This window comes from Callithrix jacchus, chromosome 19 (assembly GCF_049354715.1).
Source record: "Callithrix jacchus isolate 240 chromosome 19, calJac240_pri, whole genome shotgun sequence".
In the NCBI taxonomy this organism is placed as follows: domain Eukaryota; kingdom Metazoa; phylum Chordata; class Mammalia; order Primates; family Cebidae; genus Callithrix; species Callithrix jacchus.
The window spans coordinates 51,659,000-51,673,761 of record NC_133520.1 but is presented as its reverse complement, the minus strand read 5'-3'; the positions used below and the strand labels follow the sequence as shown (position 1 = coordinate 51,673,761).

Sequence of the window (14,762 nt, the reverse complement as noted above, 5' to 3'; positions counted from 1 at the left end):
TTTATTATGTCCCAAGCCCTGTGGTAAATACTTTTTATACTTCTATGCACTGAATTTTTCCTAGCACTCCTATGAAATGGGAATAATTGGTTCTATTCCATTTTTGTCAGTGAAGATACTAAGACTTCAGGACCTTAAGTTACTTTCTCAAAAATTCATATGGCTGTGGTCGAACTGGGATTCAGATCCAAGTTTGCCAACTCCAGAACCTGGAATATAAATTTCTCTACTACAAGAAAAATATATAGCACAGAATTTACCTGATATTTTGCAGTTGGTGGACATGTAGGTCAAGGAAAAGACAGTATCAAGGCAAATATTCAGATTTCTAGTATGAATAATGGGTAGCTGTCTTTGCCTACCAACTTCCAAATCCTCTTCATCTCAAGTAGCAGTTAATTCATTAAAGTTCTTTAAAGTATAACTTCCAAAAAAGGTAAGTTATAGTTCTTTTGCAAATATAAAATAAACATATATCAAAGATTTTTTTATTAAACTCATTCATCATTGAGGAACCAGATAAAACCAGTTCTAATGCAAATTCGAGGAGTGAGGTCTTTATAGACAAATTAATAGAGGAATGCTGGATTAGCTTGCTGGGTTAAATGGAAACCTTGCTGACGTCTGATATGGCAATAAACCGTAAACTTTGCGATCGTCTTTTTCTCCAGACAGAAGTTATCTGCCTCATCACCAGACAAAATCTGCAAGTTAACCTCTGCTTTTATCTAGTTATAAAAATAACTCAGTCGGTAACAAAGCAGTCAATCAAAGGTTAAGCTCAGCTCTGCTCTAGCAGAATATCCAGTAATGTCTTTTACCTCCTTCCAAGTTGTTAATGATTTTCCTGACAGTTTATGAAGTTTTCCCAGAGACACCCCTCTTTCCTCTGGTAATACTGCTTTCTCTTCCATATTTACCTATAGATCTTGGTGTATCTCTACCATCTTATAGGGAGATGATAAGAGCCAGCATTTGTAGAATGCCTAGAAGACGAACTACTTTTAATTTGTGTTTTCTGTGTTATTTGCCACTGCAACAACCATGTGAGATATTGCTGTTCACTTTTAGCAGGTGATGATACAGGCTCAGAGCAGTTCCTTACTGGTTTGAGGTCCATAGTTTGTTATGTTATGAGAACCAGAACTCATTTAAATCCAGGGCCATTTTATTTATTTATTTATTTATTTATTTGTTTGTTTGTTTGAGACAGTCTCTCCCTGTGTCGCCCCGACTGGAGTGCAGTGGTGTGATCTCAGCTCACTGCCACCTCCGCTTCCCAGGTTCAAGCAATTTCCTTGAACCTGGGAAGCAATTTCCTCAGCTGCCCGAGGAGCTGTGCCACCACATCCAGCTAATTTTTGTTTTCATAGCAGAGATGAGATTTTGCCATGTTGGCCAGACTGGTCTTGAACTCCTAACCACAAGTGATCTGCTCACCTCAGCCTCATGAAGTGTTGGGATTTCAGGGGTGAGCTACCGCATCCAGCCTCAATTTTAGATTTAACTCTTAGACCAAATGTAGATAACTCTTTCTTCCCAGATTATAAATTCTTCAGTGATTCAGTGCTTTTATATCTTCCTCTGTGTGTGTGTCTGTGTGTGCATGCATGTGTGTTGCCATACCCAACATATAAGCTCTGAATCATTATCTATTGCCTTGAACCCCAAGAAGAAAGAAGCCAAAATTAGAAGTCTATTCTGAACTACACTTTGCAGTTAGGGTCTGACAATTTTTGCTTTTATTGCTGTGTGCTAAAGACATGGTTATGAAGATAACTGAAAAACAGGAAATATCAGTTCTCCCTTTTTGCATCCAACAGATTTCCAGCACAAGATAACTGTGCAGGCCTCTCCCAACTTGGACAAACGGCGGAGCCTGAACAGCAGCAGTTCCAGTCCTCCGAGCAGCCCCACAATGATGCCCAGACTCCGAGCCATACAGTGTGAGCTCTCTGCACAGCCATGGGGGCTTCTGTGTTGATTTCTCTCCTTTCACTTGACTTAGATTCAAGTTGAGCAGATGTGTTTTCATAGCAGGTTGTGAATGAGCCTGGGACATTTCGTAGGTGCCACAACTATTTCAGAAACAAAACTTCAGCTTAGGTTCCTTCGTCCAGCTTTCTTCTACTCACAACAAATGAATTTTAGATTCTGTGCAGTTGTTGATGCAGCCTGACCCTGGAGTAGAAAGTGACACAACATCTTGAGACATTTTGTTAAACACTTGTGTGCAAAGTGAGCATAACCTAATTATATCATCAGCATTTGTGTCAGGATACTTTGAAAAAATGAAATCAGGAATTCAGGATTACTTCCATTTCTTTCATTGTTTTGTGAGGGGAAAAAAATTTGCTTTTCAGTATTTAACTTTAACTCACTTCAGGTTTGATCATCCTAATACTTAAAAACTCCTTGTAGTATTTTGGTTTTAGAACAAGCATTCGTTCTGGAGGAGAGAGTGCAGACAGCTGATTTACCTGGCACCTTTGCGTTGTGAGAGTTTCAGTTAGGCTGTGAATCAGAGTTTAGTGGATGAAATAAAATTACTAATTTTTTTCAAAGCTGAGTCCAAATAAACCCCTAAAAGTAGGCTAAGCAGCAGAATGGATGTCTGTAAGTAATGTGGTAATTAGCCTAGTCTGTGTTAAACCACTCATTTAGAGCCTCTCTTTTCTCCACCAAACTTAATTCCCTGCTGTTTACCCATCCTTATTTGGAGGAAAAGAAACAAATCCAAAAGAAAATTTTGTCTAATGAAGCTTGCGTGGAATCTCATTTTTCCGTCCTCCTTTGATAATGAAAACCTTGGCACTAGCAGAGATTTCTTTTGCAAGTTCCCACACACCAGGGTCCCCGCAGAGAAATGGTATCTAAATGAGGCTGTAGTCTTAGAACTTAAAAGACTGTCATTTATTATTATAACCGATCTGTTTTCTGAGAATGCATTTTGCATAAAGCCATATTTCAAACCTTGCCTTTGCCTAGGCAGAGTAAAGGCCTAATTAAAGGAGGGTGAAAGGGCTCCTGGGCTGGTCTCCCAGCTCCGTGAAGGGACAAGCAGATGGGACACTGTGCCACCCCCACTTTTGCCCAGCCACTCCTCTATCCTCTTTCCTCTGTCTTCACCTTCTGCTCTGGGGAAAACCACTTCACAGAAGTCAGGAAGTGGTACTGGGCAGGCCTGACTGGGCCCAAGATGCGTACCAGTTAAAGTACATACCTTGAGATTTCAAATGGATTCCAACCCTCTAGAGTTGAGATGCAACCAGCTTAGGGAGGTGCATCCTTGGCACTTCTCAGAAGTAACATGGTGGAAAGGTTCTAATCCACACATTCCACATAGGACCAGCTTTGTGTGTAGCAGCTGTTGGCTCAAGCTCTCCAGCCCGGATGTTGCCTGTCTTCATGGTGACCCTGGGTGCTCTAAAGGCTCCTCTTCTTCACCTCTGTGCACACCCCCATTCAATTCTGAAAACAGCCTCACTGAGGGGACACTTTTATAATCCCCAAATGAGGCACACAGAAGTTACCATTAAGCTGACCCAAGCTGGCAGCTACTAAGTGGTGAAGCTGGATTCAGACACATCTTCTGAGTGTAGATTGCACCATCCATTTCTGTACAGGAAAAGTTCAATAAATGTGGAAACAAAAGAGAAACCAGAGGAACAAATCAAGAGAGGAAGGAAAGTCGGAAGGGGGAGGAAGGAGAGGAGACTAAAGCCGAGAGTGTAGATAGCTCTGGTAGTGTAGACCGGTCAGTCCACCGAAAGCTTTTCCTGCTCTGCTGCCCTTACTTAAATGAAACTGCTGATCCACTTATCTCTCATTCTACTGTAAAACTCTTTTAATAAAAATAATAAACAGCTGATTCAAGATTGTTACACATACACATGTACATTTAGGCATGTATCCACATTTACATGCACAGACGTGTATATACACACATATATGTATATTTTAAAATTTGGGAAATATGGACGCAAACATCATCCACCATGTGTCCAATTTTACAAAATGATATAAAGGAGTTAAATTTCCCTCTACATAGCAATCCTCTCCATCAAATTGAAACACTTTAGTAAGTTTGGTGTCTGTGTTTAGTAACTTATCCTCTGTATGTGTATATACAGGTACACATAAACACATAATTTTTAATGAAAATGTATTATATGTAATATTAAATATAACATAAACATTATATTTTATTATCTGTACCTCATTTTTGTTATGGTCACAGCATATTCCACTGTATATCATAATATTTCAAACTGTTTTTAGAACATCTAGTATGCTTCAGATATTTTTCCTATAAATGTATAGTAATAACAGTAATTTTACCCAGTGATTTCCAAATCACTTTCTTTTTTTTCTCTTTTAAGACAGAGTCTGGCACTGTCGCCCAGGCTGGAGTGCAGCGGTATGATCTTGGCTCACTGCAACCTCCACTGTTTGGGTTCAGGCGATCCTTGTGCCTCAGCCTCCCTAGTAGCTGGGATTACGGGTGTCCGCTACCATGCCCAGCTAATTTTTTGTATTTTTAGTAGAAACGGGGTTTCACCACATTGGCCAGGCTGGTCTCGAACTCCTGACCTCGTGATTCACCTGCTTCAGCCTCTCAAAGTGCTGGAATTACAGGCATGAGCCACTGCACCCAGCCCCAAATCATTTTTAAGTGCAGTTAAATTAGAGGGATAGCATGTTAGTGTTTAGCAAAATGTGGATATTAAACATGAATATACATCTTCCTGTGAGGTAGTGAAAAAAGCAAGACATGGAAAACTGTTAAATATTTTCAAGTTTTAAAAGGCAGCTGTAACCAAAGTGTGATGACTGCACAGAATTGTGGCAACCAATAAATAAATAAATAAGTTGTGGCGACTAAGGAAAAATTAGTTGAAATTACAGTTTAAAAATATATGATGTTTGTGCCTCTAGTTCAAAACTTTAACTGATTTGGTTAAAAAATTAGAGTACTAAGTTTATTTTAAGTTATGTGTTTAGTTTGGCGTTTTCCACCCCAGTTACAAGAAAATCCTAATTGTCGCAAAATGCTAAATAAATAGATTTAAAAAGTAATCAAATCTTTGCTGCTATTTTACCTTGAATGTGTATCTTTTCTGTTAACTTACTCCACTTTTGTTGATGTTTTTATGATCAGAGAAAGAAACTTACCAGAGATTGGGCAAAATAAATAATTTCCTCATTGTTTTCATGTTTTGAGTAAGGTAGTTTCACAACTGATCTGATCCATTTAGCTTTTTGTAATAAGCCAATACGGGTTAATAGGATTGTTGAGGTTAATATGGTTAACAATGCTCTGTTTAGTGACTTCAGACGAAAGCAACAAAACCTGGGGAAGGAACACAGTCTTTCGACAAGAAGAATTTGAGGATGTGAAAAGGAATTTTAAGAAAAAAGGTTGTACCTGGGGACCAAATTCCATTCAAATGAAAGAAAGAGCCGATTGCAAAGAAAGGTGGGTGTGTGGTGTCTGGTGGTATCCATTGCATAATGTGACAAATCTATTCCTGTGTTAATATCACATGAGCCAGATGTAACTTTCAAAAAACAAATAATACAGAGATTTCTGAATATCAACTTAATTTCCTAGGATGAATTTATCATGCTAAATTAACTATTATTTAGTTAAGCGGTTAGAATATTTCTCTTGAGATTTTTCCAGCCTCATTTTTAGGTTTTATTTGTACTTTGTCAGCTGTTCAAAACTGAGTACAAGGCCGGGCATGGTGGATCATGCCTGAAATCCCAGCACTTTGGGAGGCCGAGGCGGGTGAATCACAAGGTCAGGAGATCAAGACCATCCTGGCCAACACGGTGAAACCCTGTCTCTACTAAAAATACAGAAATTACCTGGGCCTGGTGGTGTGCATCTGTAGTTTTAGCTACTCCGGAGGCTGAGATAGGAGAATTGCTTGAACCTGGGAAGTGGAGGCTGTAGTGAACTGAGATTGTGCCACTGCACTCCAGCCTGGCAACAGACCAAGATTTCATCTCAAAAAAAAAAAAAGGAAGAAAGAAAAAAGAAAAAACAAAAAACCTGAGTACAAATGTGTTCTCTTTACTACCTTAAAAATATTGTTGGCCTGTATTCACCAAAACCTGATTGGTGTGTTATGTGCTTCTATCTTATTAAAAGAAACATTTTTCTCTTACAGGATAAGACCTCTATCTGATGGCAACAGTCCTTGGTCGACTATCTTAATAAAAAATCAGAAAACCATGCCCTTGTCTTCATTGTTTGTGGACCAGCCAGGTAAATGTGTTTCAGGAGGTAGGGTTAGTTTGAGCTGTCCTTGGCATCTGATTGCACTGAAGCTTTGCTTTTAATAGTCTCGTGTGGTCATTAAAATAGCGAAGGGAGATTAGCGAGTAATAGCATTTCTTAAGATCAGAAGTTATTTTCTGTCAAGTCTTTATGTCAAGAAGTAATTAGGCTTCACATGTTTTTTGGGATTTGTAACTCCTCTTCCTTACCAGAAAAATTGCTATCATAATTAATTATGTAAAACCAAGTTAATTTAGTACAGGAAACATTAGATGTAAAAATATAGACCCCCCCTTGCAAGTTCTACTGAGATTAAGGGATATGGCTTTTGGCTGTAGTGCCACCCGCTGACATGATGAAATCCGATGAAGCAGGTTAACCATGAAAAGCTTACAGAAACTAGCCACAGTGTGGTGGTGTATGCCTGTGATCCCAGCTACTCAGGAGGCTGAGGCAGGAGAATCACTTGCATCTGGAGCTGGAGGTGGCAGTGAGCCAAGATTGCACCACTGTACTCCAGCCTGAGTGATAGAGTGAATGAGACTCCATCTCTAAATAAATAAATAAATAAATAAGAAAACCTACTCGCTCACCTGCCACTCACCTCCTGCTGTGCAGCCTGGTTCCTAATAGGCCACGGTGTTAGTCCATGGCCTGGGGTTTAGGAACCCCTGATCTAGGTCATCAAGCATGTTTAGTATTCTAGGATGTAATGCTGGAAAAAACTAGGATGTTATTTGGAAAGCAGATTAGTAAGTTTGTTGTTTAATTATGCACCGTTAGGCACGTACATAATACGAATATTAGCTTCCTTTTCATCGAGTATCATTTGTAGCCTTTGGGATTCTGTATCCTCTTTGGAGAATCTTCTATTTTAATGAACCCCAAACTTTAGTAAAGGCTTGCTAAAACACAGACTGCTGGACTCCACTCTCCAGAATTTCTGATTCCATAGTCTGGGGTGGCCAATAATTGACATTTCTATGAATTCTCAGGGGATGGAGATGCTGCCAGTCCAGGCCACACACTTAGAGAACCGCTGATCTGCTACAGAACAGTCAGTTTACTCATGGGCACAGTGCGGATAATGGAGCCCAATGCATGTATTTAGGTGAAGTGGGGAAGAGAGCACATTTGGCACGACATATTTAGTGATTTTGTGCCTATGGCTGTGCATTTTTGTGTTTTGATGACTGTTTCTACGATAGTGTCTATTATTGATGCTAATGAAGAAGTTTCTGGAAGCTTAGGAAACAGCAGACGGCTAGCTTGCTGGTTCATCTGCAGGGAACCTTAAGTTGTTGGGCCTGGAGTCTCATTCTGTGGAGCCCTCCTGGAGGAATAATTTGCCAAAATGAAAAGGACTGCGTGTGTTTTGATTTAAAATATGTATTTATTATGTTTAGCTTTATTTTGCAAGCTAGTTTAAATGACTTTTACAGTAAAATGATAATACAGTGTGTGTACTTATACCTTTATTTAGGGACATATGAAGAGTCAAAACTTTCCCCTGATGGATTAGAACACAGAAAACCAAAGCAAATAAAATTGCCTGGTCAGGCCTACATTGATCTACCCCGTGGGAAAGATGTTCAGAGGGAGAATCCTGCAGAAGCCGAGAGCTGGGAGGAAGGCGCCTCTGCGACTGCTGCCGCCATCTCCACTGAGCTGACACCTGCAAATAGTCTGAGTAGATCCCCCCAGAGAAAGAAAACGGAGTCAGCTCTGTATGGGTGCACTGTCCTGCTGGCATCAGTGGCTCTGGGACTGGACCTCAGAGAGCTTCATAAAGCACAGGCTGCTGAAGAACCGTTGCCCAAGGAAGAGAAGAAGAAACGAGACGGAATCTTCCAGCGGGCTTCCAAGTTCCACAGAAGTGCCAGTCCTCCCACAAGGCTGCCGTCCACTGGTGGAGAGGACAGCAGCCCACCTTCCCAGCCACTGCCAAGTGCTCTGAGCATCCTCTCCATGCCTTCTCTCTCCACAAAGTGCCTGCTGCAGATGGACAGTGAAGATCCACTGGCGGTCAGTATGCCTGTCACTTGTGACTCTGAGATGCTGACTCCAGATTTTTGTCCCACTGCTCCAGGAAGTGGTCGTGAGCCAGCCCTCATGCCAAGGCTTGGCACTGAGCGTAGTGTATCAAGAAACCTGCCCCTTTCCTTCCTAGAGCAGACGTGTGGGAATGTACCTTACTGTGCTTCAAAAGATAGACCATCACATCACAGACGGACCATGTCTGATGGGAATCCAACCCCAAGTAGGTTGCATTAATTAGGTAAAAGTATAAAACACTGCTGTAGAAATTAGTATGTGAAACAGTATGGATTTATGATTTTATCTTTTCCTGGTGATGACATTTAATAATTTGTTTTTACAAACTATGTAGACTGTTCAGGTAGATGTTTGAATCTTACCCTTCTCTTATTTGATTTTAATTTAACTATGATTTGGATTCTGGGAAAGTATAATTGAATTTCAGTAACTTAAACCTATCATAGCATATCAAAGCAGAAAGACCAAGTGGAGAATAACCACCCAGAGAAGACAAGCCAGCTGTCCCAATTAGAACCACGGATGAGTGGGAGGGCTAGAACTGAAACTGGCCTCACCTCCCTGCAGTCCTCGTCTCCTCCACTGCTGTGCATGTCATTGTTCAGTTTCTGTTGGGACTGCATGTAGCAGGTGTATCCGCTTGCTAGGGCTGCCATGACAGGGTACAACAGCCTGGGGGATGTTCAGCAGAAGACACATCAGGGTGTCTGCAGGGTTGCTTTCTTCTGAGCTCAGCCTGGCTTCTTGACTTCTAGATGGCTGTCTTCTCCCGGTGTTCTCACGCGGTCTTCACTCTGAGTGCATCTGTGTCCTAATCTCTTCTTAGGACATCAGTCACATTGGATTAGGGCCCACCCTAATGACCTCATTTGACATTAATCACCTCTGTACAGACCGTATCTCCACAAACAGTCACATTCTGAGGCACTGAGAGTTAGGGCCTCTGCTTATGAATTTTGGGAGGACACAGTTCACCCCATTACAGCAAGTATTACCCTTTGATGTGTGTTACACCACATAGTTCCATGAGGTGTATCTGGATATGGAAACTCTGAAAGAAAAAAAAAATCAAAATTTTAAATAGTTTTTTTAGTCTATTCAACAATAGGGGCTTGGGCAGAAGGCCACCAGTGGTATTTCCACAGCACTTTATAGATGATAGAGCGCTTGGACATAAATTGCCTCTTAGTTTTTATGGCAACTCTATTATATGCAAGAGAATTTGAACTTATAGAAAATTAAGGTTATTCAAGATCACACAGTTAGGAGGTAATGGTGCCAGAATTGGAACCCGGGACCTTTTTGCTGTATCGCAGTGTCTCACTCCTCCTGCACAGCATTTCTAGAAAATTAATGTTATTCAAGATCACACCGTTAGGAGGTAGTGGTGCCAGAATTGGAACCTGGGACCTTTCTGCTGTTTCACAGTGTCTCACTCCTCCTCACAGCGGTGTTTTTTCCACTCCTAAAATTCAGCGAGTATTGATGTGACTGGATCATGCTATTGTGTGCTAGAGCGTACTCAGCTTTGAGATTTCTGGGGTTATGTGGCACTTTAGTTCTGAGATTTGAGGAGATAATATGGCTACTTTGGAAGGATGGGGGATTTTGAGTCTGGGACAAAGGTTCACGTTGTAGTTGCAGCATTTGGTAAGTGTGTGATGCTGGGAAAATTATGTAGACTGCTTTCTTGTTCGAATGTCTTAAAAGGCATTGTAGTGTCATGGTTAATAGTACACAAGCTCTCAGGTCTCTGCTCTGTCACTTCCATGCTGAGAAAATTTGGGCAAATCACTTAAGCATTTTGTTCCTCAGTTTCTTCATCTGTAAAATAGGGGCAATAATAATATACCTATGTAATACTATACTTACCTAATCTCTACAATTAAGAGATCGTGGTAAAAGTCAAATGGCATACTAAGTGTATGTTTTATTTATTTTGTATCTGAACATAATTACAATAACTTTATACACCTGTCATGAATATTAAGTGGGAAATGGATAAAAAATGCTTTTTAAATTTTAAAGTGGTATGCTAGCATTGGTTATAAAACTACATTAAAACAAACTGCTTTCATCATTTTTATCTCTTCCTTGTTTTTAAATATTATATCTGGATGTGATATTTTCCAACTTATTGCTCACTGCCTTTAGGTAAATTGGTTTATTGTCTTTTCGTAGGTCAATAAGTATTGGTAATTTATAATTGCACAAGGAGAAATCCTAGTGCAGTAATACCATATGAAAGCATATTTTTCTCTTACGTATAAGCCAATAATTATTTGCTAAAGTGGTAATAATGTTAGTTCTTCAGTACACGTAGGAAAAGACATAACGTGTAAAAGTCTAACCACTTTCCCATTTTCATCAGCTTTGTCAATTCATAATCTACAATGAAATTCAATCATGTTGACCATCATTTTTAAACCTCTTAAATTTATTCCAGTCTAGTCCATTTTGAAAGCTACCCTTATTCTAGCATTGTAATGATTCATAATGATTATTGGCCTAAGCGCTATGAGGATTCTTTAGCTGTGTTTGCAAATATAATTTCCGGAGGTTGAAGTACCCTTTGCAAACTTGCAGGACTTTAGCCAGGGGTGGTGGCACATGCCTGTGGTCCCAGCTACTCTGGAGTCTGAGGCAGAGTTCCTTGGTCCTTAAGGCCAAGAGTCTGAGGCTGCAGTGTGCTATGATGATGCCTGGGAATGCATGTTTTTTTGTTGAAGCTCATTTTAAAGCTATCACCGTGTTGAATTGCCATCATAATTGTTTTTCTTGATATTGATAGTTGTAGAAGTCATTTTCTTTCTAACTGCATACTGTCTTGGCTTTCTCCACCAGCTGGTGCAGCTATTATCTCAGCCACTGGAGCCTCTGCACTGCCACCCTGCCCTTCACCTGCTCCTCACCATCACCTGCAAAGGGAGGTCTCACCCAAGAAGCACAGCACTGCTCACATGGTGCCTCAGCCTCATGCTGCCTCCCTGAGAAGACACTCTGATCTGCCTCAGGCTCACCCACAGACAGCAGTATCTCAGCTGGCACAGCCTGCTTGTGTAGTGGGTTGCCCAGATCCACATCCCACCCAATTCCTTGGTGCCAAGGAGAGAACTAAATCCCATATGACTTCATTACTGGATGCTGATGTGGAAGGTCAGAGCAGGGACTACACTGTGCCTCTGTGCAGAATGAGGAGCAAAACTAGCCGACCATCTATCTATGAACTGGAGAAAGAATTCCTGTCTTAAATTAAGTGCCTTACTGTTACTTAAGCATTTTTTTAAAGGTGAACAAATAAACACAATGTATCTACCTATGAACTGTTTCATGCTGCTGTGTTTTCAAAAGCTGTGGCCATGTTACTAAATTAGTAAGGTAGTTAACTGCTCAAAAATGTGTATGATTGCTCTTAGCCAGGTCTATTGTGTCTTCCACTGGATTCTTTTCTTATCACTTGGAATACACAGAAGTGTAAAACGAGAGATGTGCACCAGTGAAAACTGTGCTGGGTAGAATTACCGTCAGCACTGTGTGAATGCTTTTGTTCTCATTTATGTCTTTGCCTATTTGTACACAGAGAAATTGTAATGAGGTTCACCGTTTTTCTGTTTTTCTTTTTCCTTTCTTTCCTTTTCCTTGTCTTGTTTCTTTCTTTCTCTCTCTCTCTCTCTCTCTTTCTTTTAGTTTCTTTTCTTAATTGTTATTTGTGTAACAAAAAGCCAAGAAAGAGCTTGAGTTTCTTGGCAAGAATAATGTGATATTAGTAAGTAAAGGTTTTTTAAAGCCTGATGACTAGAATAGATGTAGAGTCCTGTTTAAACGACCTAACCTTGGCTGTGGTGCTAATGCATAAATGTGTCCAGCTCTCACTTAAATTATGCAATGATATTTTTCTCTGAGAAAATTATACTGGATGTAACTTATAAAAGCTTTGCTGAATGTGAGTTGTAAACATTTTATTCATTAGAACTCCAAAATAGATGTTCAAAAATCAGTCATTGACATTTGGCTAAGACCACCTGGTACGCCCCTGAGCAAGGCTAATCTTTTAAGTTTTTTCCTATAGAAAATATTCTTCCTTCATCAGTAGCCATTTATTTGATATTCAGAAGTGGAAAATTTTTTCATTCTCCAGTAAGACTTTTAAAAATTGTTACAGATGCCTAGCTTTTCACAGATATCATGTATTATAAACAGTCACGTGTTTTTTTATTTTTCTCTATTTGCATAATTATCATAATAATCTCAAAGACACTGACAACTCAAGGAACAGCAGCACAGTACTGTTAGAATTTAAGTATGTTGTTATTTTACATTTCATTTAGTTGTGGATAAATGTTAGACACCTGTTGAAATAAGCTTATATGGTGGAAAGGACAGCGATATCATGAAATATTTTCAGAAATGGGTCTTTGAATAGCAGATCAGGATTTAAATGATAAAATTATTTATGAATCACTTTTGTGGTCATACATATATGATACAACCTGACTGCCTGGAGTTATTGGTACAGAAATGGCTACCTATCAACCATTGAGCTTGGTAAATATGCCTGGGCTTCTTATATTCAATATATTGTGTTTCCCTTCTGTCTCTAGAATATGGCTCTTCAGAAGACAGACAATAGATACTTAAGTTTTTCCATACAATGAAACACTAAGTTAAAAACATTGCTTGATATTTCATTTAAAATTGTACCTTGCTTAGGATTTACTGAGTAACTGAAATGTCCACAATTTAAAATAAATTCAATCATGTGTGATAAAATCTCTCACCTATAATAGAAGAAAAGGAAAATCATATTATTTGGCAATTTTGCAGCGTCGTGGTCACCTAACAGGTCTATCCAGCAGATGAGAAACAATATGAAAGGATTGCATTAACATGACATGTTTTGCCCTAAGGAAAACAATCTTGCATTCTGGATTCTTGCAGGAAAAGTCTCAGGTACTTACTATGTTTTTCTTGTATTATCACCCACTCTATGATTCAGCTTCACTGTTGAGTGGTTATTGAATTATGTAATAGAGATTTGGTTTCCCCTAAAATGTTATCACATTTGAAACTATGGCTGGTTGCTTTGCAGTCATTTTGGAGCATGTAGCTTCCAGCTTAAGAGTAGAGGAAATATATAACTAAAATGATCAATACACAAAAGAAAAGGATAAAAACTATGTTCTCAGTTTTGCTTCTATCAAAACATCCCCTGTGTGTGTGTGTTTACTGTGTGTGGGTGTGTGTGCATGCATGTTAGTGCATGTGTGTGTGCATGTGTGTATTGGGGAGTGTGTGTGATCTGGGCGTTCCTTCACCTCTGTTCTTACTCGTGTGTGCATGTGTGTATTGGGCAGCGTGTGTGATCTGGGCGTTCCTTCACCTCTGTTCTTACTCGTGTGTGCATGTGTGTATTGGGCAGCGTGTGTGATCTGGGCGTTCCTTCACCTCTGTTCTTACTCGTGTGTGCATGTGTGTATTGGGCAGCGTGTGTGATCTGGGCGTTCCTTCACCTCTGTTCTTACTTGTGTGTGCATGTGTGTATTGGGCAGCGTGTGTGATCTGGGCGTTCCTTCACCTCTGTTCTTACTTGTGTGTGCATGTGTGTATTGGGCAGCGTGTGTGATCTGGGCGTTCCTTCACCTCTGTTCTTACTTGTGTGTGCATGTGTGTATTGGGCAGCGTGTGTGATCTGGGCGTTCCTTCACCTCTGTTCTTACTTGTGTGTGCATGTGTGTATTGGGCAGCGTGTGTGATCTGGGCGTTCCTTCACCTCTGTTCTTACTCCCCTTTGGCTTTAGTCATCTACATTATGATGAACTTCACAATGAAGCTATAGTAAAATAATTGCAATATGAGAATTCAGTCTCACATGCTACTGCAGATAGTTAACTTTTGCTGCAATCTATTGTACGTTTGTGATTTTCTGGGTTAGTTAACTTAGCAGAATCTGGTTATTTATTTTTGTGTAGGCTTAATGTTCACTGAAAGATAAATTAAGCCAATTACTGTAAGTCAAAAATTAAGGTGCTCCCACTGCAGAGATTTAAGGCATGGGCCTAAGATGCTGTATTATGAAGCCTTGTGACTGAAAAATATGTTTACATATGTTGTCTATTTTTTTAATAAACTTTTATAGCTGGTCTATTGGCTCAGTAGCTTTGATCCTGTCCTGATTATTGTGACTATAGTTTTTAATGGTTTATTTTGTATTCAATACTGAAAAGTATGTTAATAAAGTGTGTTTAATAAGCCAGGTATTAACCTGCTAAATTTATTAAACTGAAAAATCACTGAGTCCTTCAATTAAATACATTAAAAAAGGTAGAATGAAATGTTTTATTTCAAATTTTTTTGGTTTACATATGCATTGAAAAGTTGTATTTCACAGTGAGAAGTCCAGCTGTTCAGAAGGCACACT

General features: G+C 39.7%; 1 protein-coding gene across 2 annotated transcripts in view; it reads left to right on the top strand.

Annotated features, from left to right (window-relative positions):
* Positions 1-14,486, top strand: part of MAP3K21 (mitogen-activated protein kinase kinase kinase 21) — a 56,962-nt gene extending 42,476 nt beyond the window's left edge. Inside the window, exons 6-10 of one of the 2 annotated variants that reach the window (XM_035280583.3) lie at positions 1,824-1,946; positions 5,329-5,479; positions 6,180-6,277; positions 7,773-8,549; positions 11,189-14,486. In XM_035280583.3, coding sequence (XP_035136474.3) covers positions 1,824-1,946; positions 5,329-5,479; positions 6,180-6,277; positions 7,773-8,549; positions 11,189-11,595 — 1,556 coding nt within the window. In that variant the 3' untranslated portion in view covers positions 11,596-14,486. The remainder of the gene's footprint in view (positions 1-1,823; positions 1,947-5,328; positions 5,480-6,179; positions 6,278-7,772; positions 8,550-11,188) is intronic. The other variant, XM_035280584.3, reaches the window with a different exon arrangement.
* Positions 14,487-14,762: the final 276 nt, after the last annotated feature.